This window comes from Elephas maximus, chromosome 14 (genome assembly GCF_024166365.1).
Source record: "Elephas maximus indicus isolate mEleMax1 chromosome 14, mEleMax1 primary haplotype, whole genome shotgun sequence".
Taxonomy (NCBI): domain Eukaryota; kingdom Metazoa; phylum Chordata; class Mammalia; order Proboscidea; family Elephantidae; genus Elephas; species Elephas maximus.
Genome location: NC_064832.1, coordinates 33,624,998 through 33,644,723, shown reverse-complemented (window position 1 = coordinate 33,644,723; position 19,726 = coordinate 33,624,998). Strand labels below are relative to the sequence as shown.

At 40.4% G+C, this 19,726-nt stretch overlaps 2 protein-coding genes across 2 annotated transcripts in view; both read right to left on the bottom strand.

The window, feature by feature from the left end:
- Nucleotides 1-10,817, bottom strand: part of LOC126058325 (carboxypeptidase B2-like) — a 175,365-nt gene extending 164,548 nt beyond the window's left edge. The window contains exon 1 of the mRNA XM_049853403.1: nucleotides 10,794-10,817. The gene's annotated coding sequence lies outside the window, so the exon portion shown is untranslated. The remainder of the gene's footprint in view (nucleotides 1-10,793) is intronic.
- Nucleotides 1-14,460, bottom strand: part of LOC126057989 (carboxypeptidase B2-like) — a 58,955-nt gene extending 44,495 nt beyond the window's left edge. The window contains exons 1-6 of the mRNA XM_049852899.1: nucleotides 14,447-14,460; nucleotides 14,142-14,217; nucleotides 11,615-11,739; nucleotides 9,674-9,782; nucleotides 4,829-4,930; nucleotides 1,671-1,775 (exon numbers count right to left, since the gene is read on the bottom strand). Coding sequence (XP_049708856.1) covers nucleotides 1,671-1,775; nucleotides 4,829-4,930; nucleotides 9,674-9,782; nucleotides 11,615-11,739; nucleotides 14,142-14,217; nucleotides 14,447-14,460 — 531 coding nt within the window. The remainder of the gene's footprint in view (nucleotides 1-1,670; nucleotides 1,776-4,828; nucleotides 4,931-9,673; nucleotides 9,783-11,614; nucleotides 11,740-14,141; nucleotides 14,218-14,446) is intronic.
- Between the last annotated feature and the right edge of the window lie 5,266 nt (nucleotides 14,461-19,726).

Here is a 19,726-nt window from a genome sequence, read left to right as displayed (position 1 = left end):
GTAAGCAGACAGGTGGGTGGATTCTGTAGCTGGACCATGGGCACCCAATGCTTTTGGTTGTAAGGACTGGGAGGTACCACTTGTCCTTGGAGTCCTGCCAGGGGTGGCTAGGTGATGTGGGTGGAGCCACCAATCCTTAGGCCCCTGATGTAAGTAGGTGAGAACCCTCACCAGAAGTAGGTGAGGCAAAGTGGTGTCAAACATCAAAAACTCACCTCTTCACTGCACAGCTGAAACAGTTGCAGTCTGCCAACAAGGGCCTATTCTCCTGAAATGGCCCCAAACAGGTCCATTCAGGGGTGAAAGGTGTTCAACATCCATGTAGAATTTGTGCCTAGACAAGAGCCGTTTCTGTCCTGAGCTTCCCAGTTTAGTGGAGCTGGCAGATTGTCTTTTCCCCATATTGTTAATTTATTCCTTCTCCAAGGCTGGGAGAATGGCTCAGAGCATGCAGCAGGACCTATCTCAGGCCCAGTGAAATTGACAGCCACTGAAGCTGGCTTGAGGGCTGGGGGTGCAGTAAAATAAATGCAAGTACTTAACTTTTGCCGAGAGTGCCATTCTTCTGTGGTTCTGGAGGTGTGAGTAGGCTGTGCAGCTCGCTGTTTCTCCCTGAGGAAACAGCATCCAGAACGCTACCTCCGGCCCCTCCACAGTTGCTCCAGGGGATCATGCCTGAGAGTTCCTGCCACTTCTGGACTGTCTCTCCCTCACCCTGCTGCTCAGTCCATTTTTTAACTTTGAAGTTCAAGGCTCCTAGCTTATCATATATATAATCATTTCACTTGTTTTTTGGGGGTCTTTATTGTAACAGGGATCACCAGAAGCATCTGACTACTCCGCCATCTTGGCCCCACCTCTCCAGTGGTTAAGTGTTTGGCTGCTAACCAAAAGTTTGGCAGTTCAAATCCACCAGCCACTCCTTGGAAATCCTATGGGGCAGTTCTATTCTATCCTATATTGTTGCTATGAGTTGGACTCCACAGCAATGGGATTTTTTTTTTTTTTTAATCTCTGTGGAAGCAGACTGCCACATCTTTCTCCTGCAGAGCAGATGGTAGACCTTTCAGTTAGCAGCTGAGCACTTTAGCCACTGTGCCACCAGGGCTCCTTAGTAAAGATATTACAACCAGCATATAATTTCTTAACTATTCTCCAGTGTTCACCCCAGATACAAATGCAGGAAGGAAAAGGTTAACAATCTTTGTGTTGTTGTTGTGTGCCATCGAATGGTTTTTGACTCATAGCGGCCCTGTATAGCAGAGTAAGACTGCCCCATAGTGTTTCCAAGGCTGTAATCTTTACAGGAGCAGATGGCCAGGTCTTTTTTTCTGTGCTACCACTGCGTGGGTTTGAACCACCAGCCTTTCGGCTAACAGATGAGTGCTTAACTCTTTGTACCACAAAGCCTCCTTCAATAATCTTTAGGGTGATTTAAATGCTTCAGATCATGCTTTCAAACTTAATTGGTGTAATTGAGCCTCACCCAAACCTCCAGAGGTTTTGAATCAAGAAGTCTATGACCTCACCTGGGATAATGCCTTAAAATAAACAGCCCATCAAAGGGTGGGGGGAGAACAGTGGAGAAGATCAATAAATAGGTACACTGCTCAGTTTATTCAGCTACAGGTAGTCTCATGCCATATACTTAAAAGAACGTGAATACTTACATAGCCTATGAACCACAGGCAGAAAGCAGGAGAAATCCATTCTCTGGCGTGGATTCCACAGTCAATCCATATGGCATTTTTAGCTATTTGTTGTTTTTTGGAAACCTGCTCAAAGAAAATCAAAAAGTAACAAAAACAATAACATTTAGGATAATATCTTCCATTTATATGGTGCTTTTTTTTTTATGTTTAATTCTGTCAACAAGTCTATACAGTACACATTGTTCTCTCCATTCCTTTCACAATTCAAAGGAAAATTAAGAAGCTAGTAAGATTAGAGGATACCAGCTAAGGTCATATAACTGGTTTGAGTGGGCACTAAGGTTTGTCACCAGGATTCCTGATTTTGAGCTCTTTTCCCCCCACAATTAACTAGTTGTGTCAGAACTGCACATAGAAATGGAGAAATAGAGACCAGACAGTTAGGGCTTTAGGCCGCTCCTTTGCTTTAGAGGCAAATGAGCGTGTGTTTGGTGAGCGGCCTTCCCTAGAAGGCACGGAGACACATCAACAACAGAGAAAGGCTTGGCAAAGGAAAGTCAGTGGTGCCAGAGGTAAACTTGGACTCCCTCACGATTTTCCCCAGGACGCACAATTTCTATTTTCCCATTTCACACAAAAAGAATCACACATCTAACTTCACACAAACTGATCACAGATCCCAGGACTGAGGCCTTGTTCTGATTCACAGTATGTCGGCCTGGCCCAAGCTGCCAACTCTCTGTAGTAAGAATGCTCAACTTTTCCTCAATGATAGCCTTTGGTGTCTTTAGAAGAATTCCCTAAAAATATCTCCAACAAAATAAATCATAATACATTAACTTTAAAAAACCAGTTACACCACAATTTTAGGGAATAGAAAAAAAGAAGAGTGTTGTGAGACCAAACAAATATGAGGAGTTGAAATTCCAAAACAAGGAGTTTTTTTTTTTTTTCTTACCTGGAGCCCTGGTAACTCATTGCCATCAAGTCAATTCTGACTCATTGCAACTCCATAGGACAGAGTAGAACTGTCCCATAGGGTTTCCAAGGCTGTAATCTTTATGGAGGCAGAATGTCACATCTTTCTCTGGTGGAGTGGCTACTGGGTTCGAACTGCCAACCTTTCAGTTAGCACCTGAACACTTTAAACACTGTGCCACCATGATTAAAGCACTGGGCTGCTAACCAAAACGTCAGTAGTTCAAACCCACTAGCTGATTCCAACTCATAACCTCCCCAGTGATGGAGTAGAACTGCTCCATAGGGTTTTCTAGGCTGTAATCTTTATGGAAGCAGATTGCCAGGTCTTTCTCTCATAGAGCTGCTGTGTAGTTTCAAACCACCAACCTTTTGGTTAGCAGCTGAGTACTTAACTGTTACACCACAGGGCTCTAAAACCCAAACCAAACCCGCTGTCATGTGTGGCTATGTCATGACTACATGTGTCCAATGTGATTGACCAATTTGGCTGCCAAGAGCGTCCAAAGCTTCATTTCTGCCTCGAGTTTGCCCTGCAAGTTCTTATCTGAGACAGATTAAAACCCAGAAATGCTGACTCAAAGTCCTGTTTTTGGGTGACCAAAGAGGTTCATCTGTTACAATTTAGCTAATGTTGGGAAACTATGTATAAATTATATGTTACTAAATCGAATATAGTTTCTAATGATTAACTTTTTTCCATAGCTTCTTTAAATTTTTTTTTAAGAGGAAACAGTGGTAAATAACAGACCCACAGAATTAGAAACTGTTATTATTGTTGTTGTTGTTTGCTTTTGAGTCGGCCCTGATTCATGGTGACCTTATGTATAACAGAACGAAATGCTGCCCAGTGATGGCAGGAATAATATGGTTTATGGCTCCTAAAAACTCTTCCAGTGGCTATGTTCACTGATCCTTTCCAAGGCCAATTTATCTAAGACAGGATCCAAGGTAGGTAAATCAGATTTGCTCCCATGAGGTTCCACAACTGAAAATAGATAATCGGATGGTGATTGGAACAGAAGCTGTTGTATACGCCAAGGTCCCCAGCGTACCCTGGTTCCTATCCCTCCCTGGGCCACAACCTTCAGCCTTTTCTTTGGTTCTAAAAGCTGCAACAGTGTTTTTCCAATAAGAGACTCCTCTCTTGCTTTCTTTCTTCTTCTTCTTTTGTGTGTGTGTGTGTGTGTGTGTGTGTGTGTCTAAGTAAGCCAGTCTGACTGAGGTCTTGATGATAGATAAAATACAAATGAAATCTGAGAAATAATCCAGAGAAGTTCCCTCATTTTATGACTGTTAAGTGTTGAGCCTAGAAAAGTTAAATGGCGTGTCTAATGTCACATGAACTGGAGCAGAGTTGATTCTAGAACTGAGGTTTCAACTCTTGAACTAATACCCATTGCCATCAAGTCAATTCTGACTCATGGTGGCCCTAAAGGACAGAGCAGAAATGCCACACGGGGTTTCCAAGGTGGAAATCTTTATGGAAGCAGACTGCCACATCTTTCTCCCACAGAGTGGTTGATGGGTTCGAACCATGGGCCTTTCAGTTAGCAGCCGAGCACTTAACCACTGCACCACCAGTGCTCCTCTTGAACTAATGCTGCATTATAAAGGGAATTTATTTTAAAGGTAATTATACAAACAAACAAACAAAAAACAAGCCCACTGCTCCAGGTTGGTTCCAACTCATGGCAACCCCATGTGTTACAAAGCAGAATTGCCCCATAGATTTTTCTTGGCTGCGATCTTTACAGAAGCTCATCACCAGGCCTCTCTTCTGTGGTGTCTCTGGGTGGGTTCAAACAGTGAACTTTTAGGTTAGTAGTTGGGCGCAAACCATTTGCACCACCCAGAGACCTGTAAAGGTAACAATAAACTCCTAAATAGTTGAATGGAAACCCTGGTGGCTTAGTGGTTAAGTGCTATGGCTGCTAACCAAAGGGTCAGCAGTTTGAATTCGCCAGGCTCTCCTTGGAAACTCTGTGGGGCAGTTCTACTCTGTCCTATGAGTTGGAATCCACTCGACGGCACTGGGTTTTGGTTTTAAATAGGTGAATATCAAAGTTGAGGAACATCTGTAATACAAATATTTCCAAAACTCAAAAAAAAAAAAAAAATCCAAGTTATAACAAGCACCACTAGAGAATTAAGCTCTCCACAAAGGTGGAAGATCAATGGCTCTCTCTACAACTTACCTTTAAAACGTAAAGAGGGTACTTCTCATATGAAGATCCGATGTGGATTTTTTCAACCATATCAGGATACCGCTCAGTCATAACATCTATCCAAGAATAGATCTATCAAAACAGAAACCATCAATTAGCCCAAGAGCAAATTCGAACCATTTAATTGACCAAAGGGAACAGACAATGTCTTTAAGGGAAGGAGATTATTCTAAAACTTTGTATGTGGAAGGAATGATGAGCTAAAATACTTGTTCGTTTGCTTTTTTTCCCTGCTATTTATTTTATTTAGGAAAATCAATGAAATTAAAGTTTTGAAAAGAATCACGTTTTAGGGAAAAAGAGGAAAAGTGCTGAGAAACTTATGACACAGTAGGAAAAGTTGATTTTTAAAGTGTGGCTCCTGCAAGTTATTTTAAAAGGCTTATCACACTGAATCCCTGCCTCTGTATACAAAATTCTGATTACCATTCATTAGAGTTCTTTTTCTTAGGAAACATTTTCTTTTCTTTCGTTCTTTCTTTTTTTTTAAGTATTCACTTTTCAAAACTCTCCTGGAGCACTGCCTTTGCACAAAACACATGGCTATCAAGTCAATTCTAACTCATAGTGACCCTATAGGACAACGTACAACTGCCACAGAGAGTTTCCAAGGAGCACCTGGTGGACTCGAACTGCCAATCTCTTGGTTAGTAGCCATAGCCCTTAACCAATGTGCCACCAGGGTATCCTGTCATTGCATGAGATAAACAGAAATACCATTATTTCCTGCTCCAGAGTTCTGTAAGCACAATGGGATGTGTGGAACCAGGAAAGGTAAAGGAATCTGGAAAAAAGAAACATCCTTTTCTATCCTGAGAAGTAGTTTGATTCCAACTCAAACTATTGGGTGCAGGACCAACGGTAGCTGAGGTTATATAGTGGAAGAAAAAACCAAAAATAAGTTCTGCGACTGACTTGAGGCTTACGTTCATATCAAGCAAGCATTGAAGTCTCATTTGGTTTGGGATTGCTTTGATTGAACTCAGTCATATTTTAATGCAAACCAACCTCCCAAGAGCCACATTTTATTTATTTATTTTTTGTGCTTTAGATGAAGGTTTACAGAGCAAATTAATTTCTCATTAAACAATTAATACACATATTATTTTGTAACATTGGTTGCCAGCCCTGTGATATGTCAAAGCTCTTCCCTGCTCTACTTTGGGTTCCCGATTTCCATTTATCCAGCTTTCCTGTCCCCTCCTGCCTCTCTCTTCCTTGTCCCTGGGCTGGTGTGTCCATTTAGTCTTGTATACATGGTTGAGCTGCATGTATTGCTTGTTTTTTGGGCCTGTCTAATCTTTGGCTGAAGGGTGAACCTCAGGAGTGACTTCAGTACTGAGTTAAAAGGGTGTCTGGGGGCTATTATACTCTTGGGTTTCTCCAGTCTCTGTCAGACCAGTAAGTCTTTTTTTTGTGAGTTTGAATTTTGTTCTACATTTTTCTCCAGCTCTGTCCAGGACCCTCTACTGTGACATTAAGGGCCACATTGAAACTCACATACCTTTTGAGGTGGGAACGACCAACTCTTGGCCTTATCTCTGAGAACTTTTCTAGAGGCCCTGTCCTTCAAATAGCAATCCTGGCTGATGGGAATTGGAGTGCCATTGCCCTTGGATTCTCTTAGAGTATCATGTCCAGGTGTTTATCCCCATGCTGGGAAATTAAAGGGCTTCTAGAAGGCCCACTTGCCACCTACTCTCTCAGTGTCTCTGTGGTATCTGAATTTTAACCATCAAGGATTTCTTGATTGTGACTCTGTTTCTTCTGAGGTATGAATAGGTCTGAGGTAACTACTATATTTAGGAGTCCTTGGGTGGTTGAAAGGGTTAATGGGCTTGGCTGCTAAACAAAAGTTTACAGTCCACCCAGAAGAGCCTTGGAAGAAAGGCCTGGTGACCTATTTCCAAAAAATCAGCCTTCGAAAACCCTATGGAGCGCAGTTCTACTCTGATACACATGGGGTCACCATGAGTCAGAATCAACTCAATGGCAACTGGTAGTGGTTTTTTTTTTTTTTGGTATGTTACGCCACTGATGGTTCAGTAGATTTCCTCCACCCAGGGAGACTGTGTTATAGGCAGCTTTATACACTCCTTTCTTTAGTAGTATACTCCATTTGTTACAAGAAGTATTCTACGGCCAATTGTTTCTTTCTCCCTACTCCATTCCCCCGGTCTGAGACAATGACAAAAGCAACCCTCTAGCCCACCAGGTGATCATGTGGTCAGGGCTGATGGAGAGATCTCCTGGAGATGTTGGCAGAATCAACGCAGTGTTAAAAGAGAAGGAAGGACTTAACTGAATTTCTTGAGAGCAAGATTATCATGATTCCCATGAACCTCTTAGAAAGGATTGGGGGTGAGGGGAGAGGGAAGAAATGTCATGTACTTGCTTGTGTTTGTTTTCACCCTCTCATATCATGTCCTTCCTGGACATACAGTAAGAAAACTTTTTTTTATGTATATTAATTGTTTAATGAGAAACCAATTTGCTTTGTAAACCTTCATCTAAAGTACAAAAAAAAAAAAAAAAACCAGAGTAAGCTAGCCAAAGTCTTGCCATCCTAACTTCTAAGGAGCATTCCATTTTTTTTCCTTCTAAGTCTGATTTGTTCGTTTTTCTGGTAGTTCACAACCAAAAAACCAAACCCGTTCAGGCTGAGTCGATTCCAACTCATAGCGACCTTATACAACAGAGTAGAACTGCCCCATAGGGTTCCTAAAGAGTGGCTGGTGGATTCAGACTGCCAACCTGATAGTCCCCAGGATATTCAGTATTCTTCACCAACACCACAATTTGAGTACATCAATTCTTCTTGTGTCTCCCTTTTTCATTGTCCAGTTTTTGCATGCATATGAGGTGATTGAAAAGACCATGGCTTGGGTCAGGCACACCTTAGATGTCAAAGTGACACCTTTGCATTTTAAAACCTTAAGAAGGTCTTTGATGTAGTTTTGTACAATACAGTATGTTCCTTGATTTCTTTTTTTTTAATTTTTATTGTGCTTTAAGTGAAAGTTTACAAATCAAGCCAGTCTCTCATACAAAAACTTATATACACCTTGCTATATACTCCTAGTTGTTCTGCCCCTAAGGAGACAGCATACTCCTCTCCACCCTGTATTTCCATGTCCATTCAGCCAGCTTCCGACCCCCTCTGCCTTCTCATCTCCCCTCCAGACAGGAGCTGCCCACATAGTCTCATGTGTCTACTTGATCCAAGAAGCTCACTCCTCACCAGTATCATTTTCTATCTTACAGTCCAATCCAGCCCCTGTTTGAAGAGCTGGCTTTGGGAATGGTTCCTATCTGGGCTAACAGAAGGTCTGGGGACCATGACCTCTGCGGTTCTTCTAGTCTCAGTCAGACCATTAAGTCTGGTCTTTTTAGTAGAATTCGAGGTCTGCATCCCACTGCTCTCCTGCTCCCTCAGGGGTTTTCTGCTGTGTTCCCTGTCAGGGCAGTCATCTATTGTAGTGGGCAAAACTCAACTTTTTTTTAACACAATAATTTTTAAATTAAATTAAAGAATTTAAATACTTCCATTTGAGGCATTCGTTTCTCCCTGCCAAACTCAACATTTCAGCGACATAGCCACCTTCTCCACTTTGCCAAACATGCCTACCCAGCCTCTCAACTTTCGGTATTAGACTTGCTTATTGCAGTGCTGGTGATGGATGTGGGAGGTGGTCTAGTGGAGGAGATGGAGGCAGGAGAGATAAAGTGGGGGAGGCGATTTTAAAAGAACCACATCATTCAGCCAGGCACATGGATTCTAGAAGCAGAATGGGTTCTGGTTTAGCTAACTGGAAAGGAACAGATGTTCCTGAAGATTAAATAGAAAATTTATCTCTGTTAATTAAGTCTTACCAAAACACCCAACCCATTGCCATCAACCCTGTAGGACAGAGTAGAACTGCCCCATAGGGTTTCCAAGGAGCAGCTAGTGGATTCAAACTACCGGCCTTTTTGGTTAGCAGCTAAGCTCTTAACCACCATACTACCTGGGCTCCAAATGTCTTAAAAGTACAGCTATGGCTCCAAACAGCTTCTGGGCATCTAGTCAGACATGGTAAAAATTACTTATATTAGGCAATATAGCAACATTCTTAGATGAGGAAAAAAAAGCATCAAGAGGATTTATTCCTTGGGGTATTCTAGATAAAAGATAAAGTCCTCCGGAGATATACCCTTTTCAACTAACAAATACAAGGGAAATGGCTTTTAGTGTATTATAGGGAAGCTTCCTGAGACTGATTAAACTGGAACGTGTAAGTACTGATCAAAAAAAAAAAAAATCCAGTTTCTTGAAGACTAAAATATAGGTATTATTATTCTTCTTGCAAATAGATTCCTCATGGGTAGAATAAAATGCATTCATTCATAGTGTATTAACTGTAAGTGAATAAACTCCTTTAATTCAGTGAGGTAACCTAGCAATTATTCAAAGAGAGCTTTAAAAAAAAATCCAAAGAGACTTGATCAATTGGACTGTTAATTTCTTGTGGACGTTTCAATTAAAAGATCCTATTCTTTATTTCTGTTCTTCGTTTGACGTGCAATTCTACTCCTAGCAGCTATAGACACTCTTAGCTTTGGAAAAACAACTTCCTTACAGGCAGTTTACCAAGTATGATGCAGTCTTTCTAGGGAAGATAGCTGCAGAAGAATGTCTTTCCACCCCACAATGTCGATGTGATTTTTTTTTAAGCCTCTTCTACCAATTCTGATTCTTTAGTAATTTCCTATGGTTGAAACAGCAATGTTGGTTAAAAGGAACTAGTCATTTTGGAGAAAAGTGTTACGGCTTACTTCATTTAGTGAGTGATACTGCTCATAGTACGATGAAGAGGCCCGAGGGCTGACTGTGTCGTTGGAAGTCTGCTGCAGAATGAGATTTCCAACATCTCCTATCAGGACCCTGGGAAAGAAACAGAGGGTGAGCTCGTGTCCAGGCAGGACTCTCACTTTGCCACAGGGCCCAGTGCCGACACAACAGGTGGCCATGGGGGAAAAAAATCCCAAGGAATCGAATAAACAAAAGTTCATTGGGGTACAAACAACAATGAACATTGTCATAAGCTGAAAGTCAAACTTTTTCAGTTTGGGCGCTGGAGAGAAGGTAGCTACCATGTAGTATGTTTTAGAGCCTCCAAAAACTCACTTTTCCCCACTATTATCCACATTTCTCCATCGTGAGCCTTCAGTGCCTTTACTATGAACATACAGGTTCTATAAATGGACACTTTCGCCAATTCAGGGTAACGCTGTATTGTTCTGCCACTCAAAGTGAAGCAGAAATCTTTTTCTTTTTCATAATGACAGTCTATGCCAGCTGTCACAGCCAAACATCATCACATCACTAGAGAAACAGAAGTACAGGAAAAGAGAAGGCATCTCATTAAATTCCTCTTGAGAAGGGCCACAACTATAACTAGGCAAACATGTCAACTGCATTAAGGCATTCTATCAAGTGGATGGACAATTTAAGCTCCTTATCAGTAACAAAGGTTTCTTTACTTTTGTTTAGGCCAATGGATGAGAGCGAAGCCTTCGACATCAGAAAGATCTGAGTTTGACTCCTAGTTCTGCCATTTTCTAGCCGGTTGACCTTGAGAAATTTCTTTCTTTCTTTTTGAGAAATTTCTATAAAGTATTCATTTTTCATCTGCATAATGGGGGTAATATCTACTTCACAGGGTAAAACGAGGACTCAGCCGAGTGGCTGGGACACAGTAAACACCTATATTATTAATACTTACTGTAGCATATTATCCAAACGTTGTCCATTGGCACTCAGAGGAAAGCACAGTCTCCAGGAAGGTGCCAGGGCAACAGGGGGACACTGGGAAGTTGGGCAGTACGTAAAGAAGGAGATTTTGGCTGGAGAAACCAAAAGGAGGAGGGCATGGGCTATGAACAGAAATCACACCTGATACACTTTTTAGTTTAGGACCACATATTCAGGAATGTTCACCGACCTTGTGAAGGAAAGAAGAATTAGAAAAGCAAAATCTTCTTCAGCAGCTGCTTTTTCAGGAGTTACCACAAAGTCTACCATGGTGAATGTTAATTTTATACCCTGAGTCTGGGTACTGAACTAGTTGTAGGAGATGGGACTATAGGCGGCTCTATAGATGTAACCCTCATTTTCAGATCAGGGGGCCAAGTCATGAAAGGTTAAACAATGTCCCTAAGGTCATACAGCTGGCCACTTGGGTTTATCACTCTGTCCATTTCAAACATTACCACATTGGTTTGTTTAATATAAATAATTTATTTTTCCAGGAAACAATTATATTAACACTTAGCACAATTAAAAAACAAAAACAGTTGCCCTCAAGTCATTTCCAACTCACAGTGACCCTATGTGTGTCAGACTAGGACTATCCTCCAAAGGGTTTTCAATGTCTGATTTTTTGGAAGGAGATCACCAGGCCTTTCTTCCAAGATGCCTCTGGATGGACTTGAAATGCTAGCCTTTCAGTTAACAGCCAAGTGCTTAGCCATTTATATCACCCAGGAAATCCTAAAATGCATAATAAACCAAAACCAAACTGGTTGCTGCCGAGTCATAGTGACCCTATAGGACTGGGTAGAACTGCCCCATAGGGTTTCCAAGGAGTGACTGGTGGATTCCAATGGCTGACCTTTTGGATAGCAGCCGAGCTCTTAACCAGTGTGCCACCAGGGCTCCAAAATGCATAATAGGTGCTTATAATAGCTACTCAATAAATACAGAATGATGCCTACCTGAATGGAATTCCGCTCACATTTAAATGGGCTTTCACAATGCTTACATCTGTGTCATTCACAAAAAAATGAGCTTCTTTCTTCTTCGCAATAAATTCTGCCATTACTGGTTGCCAGAGAACAATCTGCAGTTTCAAGGGGAAAAAGTGACAAAACAAAAACCAAGTTGTTCACGTCATCCTTACTTGTAGCTAGAGTCATAAGAGTGTGTTTACAAGGGACATGAGAGGGACCCTTCCTGGCCGTAGTTCTCATCTACACGCGGGGTAGCAGGGACATTTATATTGCAGGAGTCTTGTTTCTTCTTCACTGCAATCCCAGGTGCTAAAAGGGGCTTGGATGTGCTACATACTCAAGAACTATTTGGTGAGAAAATGAATGATGAATGAATGAATATATTTACAACTCAAATGAAAAACTAGATTTGTATGTCAGGTATTTAAAAGAGAAATGAGATTTTAGTCTAGAAGGAAAGTTGGTTAAACGCTGATTTTCTTTATTAACAATTTCATGTCCTTGCTATTATTATCATGTCAGTGTTCCTTTTCTTTGTTCCTGGGTGGTGCAAGTGTTTAACTTACTTGGCAGCTAACTAAACGTTGGAGGTTTGAGTCCACCCAGCAGTGCCTTGGAAGAAAGGCCTGGCAGTCTACTTCTGAGAAATCATTCATTGAAAACTCTATGGAGCGCATTTCTACTCTGACACACATGGAGTTGCCTTGAGTTGGAACTGACTCAATGGCGACTAGTGGTACTGAGTCCTGTTCTTTAATCTAATTATGGCCTTTGGGCAATGCCTTCCAATTATATTTTACATTTTTCTACTTTACTGCACTTTTTTCAAAACACTTTCACACTTATCTGATTTGATCATCATAATCATACCTTGCTATACACTAAAAAAAAAACCGGGCAGGTGTTATTCTTTTCAATGTTCAGATGAAACAAAATTTCATGGCTAACTTGACTAAAATCGTACGCCTAGAAGGTGGCAGAGCAAGAACTGGGATTCTAAACCTCTTTTGCTTCCTGTGGTGGCATTCCTCTCTATACCATGGTGCACCCAGTTGCAGTTGAGTCAGTTTCTAGTCCTGATGACCCCATGTGTCTCAGAATAGAGCTGTGCTCCATTGAGTTTTCAGTGGCTGATGTTTCAGAAATAGATTGACAGGTCTTTTTTCCAAGGTGCCTCTGAGTGGACTTGAACTACCAAACTTTTGGGTAGCAGTCGAATGTGTTAACAGTTTGCATCACATATGACTCCACACCATAATGTGGTGACCATAAAAATGCCCCACTCAGCTCTTCTGTTGTGAGGAGCGTAACTGACTGGCAGCCCCGTGCTCCCTCAGGGCTGTGGCCAACCAGTGATTGAGCACAATGGGTACATTAATGTAGATCCATTCCTGCGCCCTGTGGTATTATTCCTTCAACACATGACTTCAGCTCAAGGACTACCTATCGACCTTCACTAGAACTGCATAGCTGTCTGAGATTTTTCATGCAGTCTTCCTTCCTTCCCTCTCTCCTTCACAGCTGGCATACCTGCATCATGGTCTGAAGGTGCTCACTGGCATCTCCGGCTCTCCTCCTCTTTATCCTTCACAAGAATTCCCTCCATTAAATCTCTTGCACCTCTAATCTGGTCTTGGCGTCTGCTTCTTAGAGAACCCTAACTAACAAACATGAAACCATCAGTTTCCTACCATTTATAACACTTGCTGGTATTTTATGCCTTAGGCATTCTGGGGAGATGAGTTTCAAGCATAAAATTTTAATAAATTTTCCTGTGTGTTTCTGATGCTTACTCATGTCAACCCGGAAATCTCAGAATATGATCTTATTTGGAGATAGGGTTTTTGCCGTTGTAATTAGGCAAGATGAGATCGTGTCAGATTAGGTTGGGCCCCAATCTAATATGATGGGTGTTCTTGTGAGAAGAGACACAGAGACAGAGACATACAGGAAGAACACCACGTGACACAGAGGTAGAGACTGGAGTGACGCATCTACAAGACAAGGAACTCCAAGGATTGCTGACAACGCCAGAAGCTAAGAGAAAGGCATGGAACAGATTCTTCCCTAGAGCCTCCAGAGACAGTATGGCCCTGCCAACACCTGGATTTTGGACTTCTAACTTCCAGAGCTGTAAGAAAATAAATTCCTCTTGTTTTAAGCCACCCTGTTTGTGTTAACTTCCTACCGAATACCTAGGAAACTAATATACCCCTTGATTAAGAACCCCTGTTTTATGGGCATAATTCTATTGAACTGTGTCATAGTCATATCTCTGTAAGTACACAGATTCGATCCCAAAGTACAGCTGTGAGATTGGCCGAAAAGGCGATGCACAAATGAACCAGGTTTCATTTGGGGAACGAACAAAATCATGGAAGAATAGGGAGGGAAGAATGCTGTAAGAGGGGTTGTATCAGGTAAATAAAAGTCAAACAAATATAGGCGGGAACATGTCCCACAGTGCTTGCACAAATGAAACCCAATGAAAGATAAACCAGGGAGAAATTACCTCGTACGTTGTTGTAAGATTTTGCAGAATTTCAGCTTGCCTAGAGGTTCGAGGAAGAGCAGATAAAACCTGGCCACTAGGGGAAAAAAAAAGCATTTTGACATTAAATAAAAACAGAATGAGATCAATTATACTGGGAGAGGCTTCTAACTGCTATAAAATGAAGCAACATTTAAAATGTTAAAAGGAAAGTGGATCTCACTTGAGACTAAGTGTAAAAGAGAACTTATGCTCCCTCATTCTTTCTGCTTCCAAGCAATTGCGCAATCAACAGCAATCTGGAGTGGGTGTCAGTTTATACTTACTTTTTCTTCTCCATTGTGTGTGTGTGTGTGTGTTGTTGTTGTTAGGTACTGTATGAATTTTAAAAATTAAATACTTGATGTTTATGCTAATGTTATGCAAATATAATCTTTTACATAATAAAACGAACTTCTGTGAATCCTTTCCCCCACTTAAGAAATCAATTTGACTGGATATTCTTTAAAGTTCCCCGTGTGTTTCTCCCCACCCAACTCTCCTGCCACACCCCAGATGTATCCACTACCCTAAATTGTCATTTTTGTCCATTTCTTTGCTTTTCTTTTTTGGTAATAGCACACATCTATGGCTTCTTAAACAATAAGCCTAGCTTTGCTTGATTAAGCTCTTTAAAAGTTGTATACTATAGGTATTCATTGGTATCTTGTTTTTTCACTTAATATTTTATTTTCAAGATTATCCCTTGTATTGAAGTTTCTCGTTATAGTTCACAAGTACAAGAATTTCTCTATGAGCGAAATTGCTATTTCATGGGGTAGGCCTATTCATCTCACAGGGTAGGGTCAAATTATTTCCCAAATGTTTTCTGTCAACTTATAGTTTCACCAGTTGTGGAAAAGATTTTTTTATTGATCCTTAACACCTGATGCTCTGACTTTTTAACTTTTTCCATCTAATGGCTGTGAAATGAAATCTTGTTTTGATTTAAATCTGAACTATCTGACTTACTAATGAAGTAGTTTTTTTTTAATGAAGTAGAGTTATTTTTTTCAATTATTGGTAATTCATATTTTCTTTCATATGATAATGTTTGTTCATGTCATTTGCCTAAGTTTTCTCTTAGGTTGTTTGTATTTCTGTAAAAACTGACTAGTAGAAGTTCTTGCTATATTCTAGATGTTAATCCTTTGTCAGTTATATGTACTACAAATAAATATATCAGCTTGTAGTCTGTATTTTCTTTTTCTTTACGGCGTATTATTTATCCATCATTTCCTTTTGTGCTTTCTTTGTGTGTTAAGAACTCTTTTCTAATGCCTGGGTCATAAGGATATTCTTTTATATTTCCTTTGCCTTTCTCTTTACATTTTTTTTTTAATAATTTTATTAAGCTTCAAGTGAACGTTTACAAATCCAATCAGTCTGTCACATATAAGTTTACATACATCTCACTCCCTACTCCCACTTGCTCTCCCCCTCTTGAGTCAGCCCTTTCAGTCTCTCCTTTCTTGACAATTTTGCCTGCTTCCCTCTCTCTCTATCCTCCCATCCCCCCTCCAGACAAGAGTTGCCAACACAATCTCAAGTGTCCACCTGATATAATTAGCTCACTCTTCATCAGCATCTCTCTCCCACCCGCTGACCAGTCCCTTTCATGTCTGATGAGTTGTCTTCGGGGATGGTTCCTGTCCTGTGCCAACAGAAGGTCTGGAGAGCATGGCCGCCGGGATTCCTCTAGTCTCAGTCAGACCATTAAGTTTGGTCTTTTTATGAGAATTTGGGGTCTGCATCCCACTGATCTCCTGCTCCCTCAGGGGTCCTCTGCTGTGCTCCCTGTCAGGGCAGTCATCCATTGTGGCCGGGCACCAACTAGTTCTTCTGGTCTCAGGATGATGTAGGTCTCTGGTTCATGTGGCCCTTTTTGTCTCTTGGGCTCTTAGTTGTCGTGTGACCTTGGTGTTCTTCATTTTCCTTTGCTCCAGGTGGGTTGAGACCAATTGATGCATCTTAGATGGCCGCTTGTTAGCATTTAAGACCCCAGACGCCACATTTCAAAGTGGGATGCAGAATGATTTCATAATAGAATTATTTTGCCAATTGACTTAGAAGTCCCCGCAAACCACGTTCCCCAGACCCCTGCGCTTGCTCCGCTGACCTTTGAAGCATTCATTTTATCCCGGAAACTTCTTTGCTTTTGGTCCAGTCCAATTGAGCTGACCTTCCATGTATTGAGTAGTGTCTTTCCCTTCACCTAAAGCAGTTCTTATCTACTGATTAATCAATAAAAAAACCCTCTCCCACCCTCCCTCCCTCCCCCCCTCGTAACCACAAAACTATGTGTTCTTCTCAGGTTTACTATTTCTCAAGATCTTATAACAGTGGTCTTATACAATATTTGTCCTTTTGCCTCTGACTAATTTCACTCAGCATAATGCCTTCCAGGTTTCTCCATGTTATGAAATGTTTCAGAGATTCGTCACTGTTCTTTATCGATGCGTAGTATTCCATTGTGTGAATATACCACAATTTATTTACCCATTCATCCGTTGATGGACACCTTGGTTGCTTCCAACTTTTTGCTATTGTAAACAGAGCTGCAATAAACATGGGTGTGCATATATCTGTTTGTATGAAGGCTCTTGTATCTCTAGGGTATATTCCCAGGAGTGGGATTTCTGGGTTGTATGGTAGTTCTATTTCTAACTGTTTAAGATAACGCCAGATAGATTTCCAAAGTGGTTGTACCATTTTACATTCCCACCAGCAGTGTATGAGAGTTCCAATCTCTCCGCAGCCTCTCCAACATTTATTATTTTGTGTTTTTTGGATTAATGCCAGCCTTGCTGGTGTGAGATGGAATCTCATCGTAGTTTTAATTTGCATTTCAATGATCAAGAGCATTTTCTCATGTATCTGTTGGCTGCCTGAATATCTTCTTTAGTGAAATGTGTGTTCATATCCTTTGCCCACTTCTTGATTGGGTTGTTTGTCTTTTTGTGGTTGAGTTTTGACAGAATCATGTAGATTTTAGAGATCAGGCGCTGGTCGGAGATGTCATAGCTGAAAATTCTTTCCCAATCTGTAGGTGGTCTTTTTACTCTTTTGGAGAAATCTTTAGATGAGCATAGGTGTTTGATTTTTAGGAGCTCCCAGTTATCAGGTTTCTCTTCATCATTTTTGGTAATGTTTTGTATTCTGTTTATACCTTGTATTAGGGCTCCTAGGGTTGTCCCAATTTTTTCTTCCATGATCTTTATCGTTTTAGTCTTTATGTTTAGGTCTTTGATTCACTTGGAGTTAGTTTTTGTGCATGGTGTGAGGTATGGGTCCTGTTTCATTTTTTTGCAAATGGATATCCAGTTATGCCAGCACCATTTGTTAAAAAGGCTATCTTTTCCCCCAATTAATTGACACTGGTCCTTTGTCAAATATCAGCTGCTCATACGTGGATGGATCTATGTCTGGGTTCTCAATTCTGTTCCATTGGTCTATGTGCCTGTTGTTGTACCAGTACCAGGCTGTTTTGACTACTGTGGCTGTATAATAGGTTCTGAAGTCAGGTAAAGTGAGGCCTCCCACTTTCTTCTTCTTTTTCAGTAGTGCTTTGCTTATCCGAGGCTTCTTTCCCTTCCATATGAAATAGGTGATTTGTTTCTCTATCCCCTTAAAATATGACATTGGAATTTGGATCGGAAGTGCGTTAAATGTATAGATGGCTTTTGGTAGAATAGACATTTTTACTATGTTAAGTCTTCCTATCCATGAGCAAGGTATGTTTTTCCACTTAAGTATGTCCTTTTGAATTTCTTGTAGTAGAGCTTTGTAGTTTTCTTTGTATAGGTCTTTTACATCCTTGGTAAGATTTATTCCTAAGTATCTTATCTTCTTGGGGGCTACTGTGAATGGTATTGATTTGGTTATTTCCTCTTCGGTGTTCTTTTTGTTGATGTAGAGGAATCCAAGTGATTTTTGTATGTTTATTTTATAACCTGAGACTCTGCCAAACTCTTTTATTAGTTTCAGTAGTTTTCTGGAGGATTCCTTAGGGTTTTCTGTGTATATAATCATGTCATCTGCAAATAGTGATAACTTTACTTCTTCCTTGCCAATCCGGATACCTTTTATTTCTTTGTCTAGCCTAATTGCCCTGGCTAGGACTTCTAGCACGATGTTGAATAAGAGCGGTGATAAAGGGCATCCTTGTCTGGTTCCCGTTCTCAAGGGAAATGCTTTCAGGTTCTCTCCATTTAGAGTGATATTGGCTGTTGGCTTTGCATAGATGCCCTTTATTATGTTGAGGAATTTTCCTTCAATTCCTATTTTGGCAAGAGTTTTTATCATAAATGGGTGTTGGACTTTGTCAAATGCCTTTTCTGCATCAATTGATAAGATCATGTGGTTTTTGTCTTTTGTTTTATTTATGTGATGGATTACATTAATGGTTTTTCTGATATTAAACCAGCCTTGCATACCTGGTATAAATCCCACTTGATCAGGGTGAATTATTTTTTTGATGTGTTGTTGGATTCTATTGGCTAGAATTTTGTTGAGGATTTTTGCGTCAATGTTCATGAGGGATATAGGTCTACAATTTTCTTTTTTTGTAATGTCTTTACCTGGTTTTGGTATCAGGGAGATGGTGGCTTCATAGAATGTGTTGGGTAGTATTCCGTCATTTTCTATGCTTTGGAATACCTTCAGAAGTAGTGGTGTTAACTCTTCTCTGAAAGTTTTGTAGAACTCTGCAGTGAAGCTGTCCGGGCCAGGGCTTTTTTTTGTTGGGAGTTTTTTGATTACCGTTTCAATATCTTTTTTTGTTATGGGTCTATTTAGTTGTTCTACTTCTGAATGTGTAGTTGAGGTAGGTAGTGTTTTTCCAGGAATTCATCCATTTCTTCTAGGTTTGCAAATTTGTTAGAGTACAATTTTTCATAATAATCTGAAGTGATTCTTTTAATTTCATTTGGTTCTGTTGTGATGTGGTCCTTCTCGTTTCTTATTCGGGTTATTTGTTTCCTTTCCTGTATTTCTTTAGTCAGTCTAGCCAATGGTTTATCAATTTTGTTAATTTTTTCAAAGAACCAGCTTTTGGCTTTTTTAATTCTTTCCATTGTTTTTCTGTTCTCTAATTCATTTAGTTCAGCTCTAATTTTTATTATTTGTTTTCTTCTGGTGCCTGATGGATTCTTTTGTTGCTCACTTTCTATTTGTTCAAGTTGTAGGGACAGTTCTCTGATTTTGGCTCTTTCTTCTTTTTGTATGTGTGCATTTATCGATATAAATTGGCCTCCGAGCACTGCTTTTGCTGTGTCCCAGAGGTTTTGATAGGAAGTATTTTCATTCTCGTTGCTTTCTATGAATTTCCTTATTCCCTCCTTGATGTCTTCTATAACCCAGTCTTTTTTTGGGAGGGTATTGTTCATTTTCCAAGTATTTGATTTCTTTTCCCTAGTTTTTCTGTTATTGATTTCTAGTTTTATTGCCTTGTGGTCTGAGAAGATGCTTTGTAATATTTCGATGTTTTGGACTCTGCAAAGGTTTGTTTTATGACCTGATATGTGGTCTATTCTAGAGAATGTTCCATGTGCGTTAGAAAAAAAAGT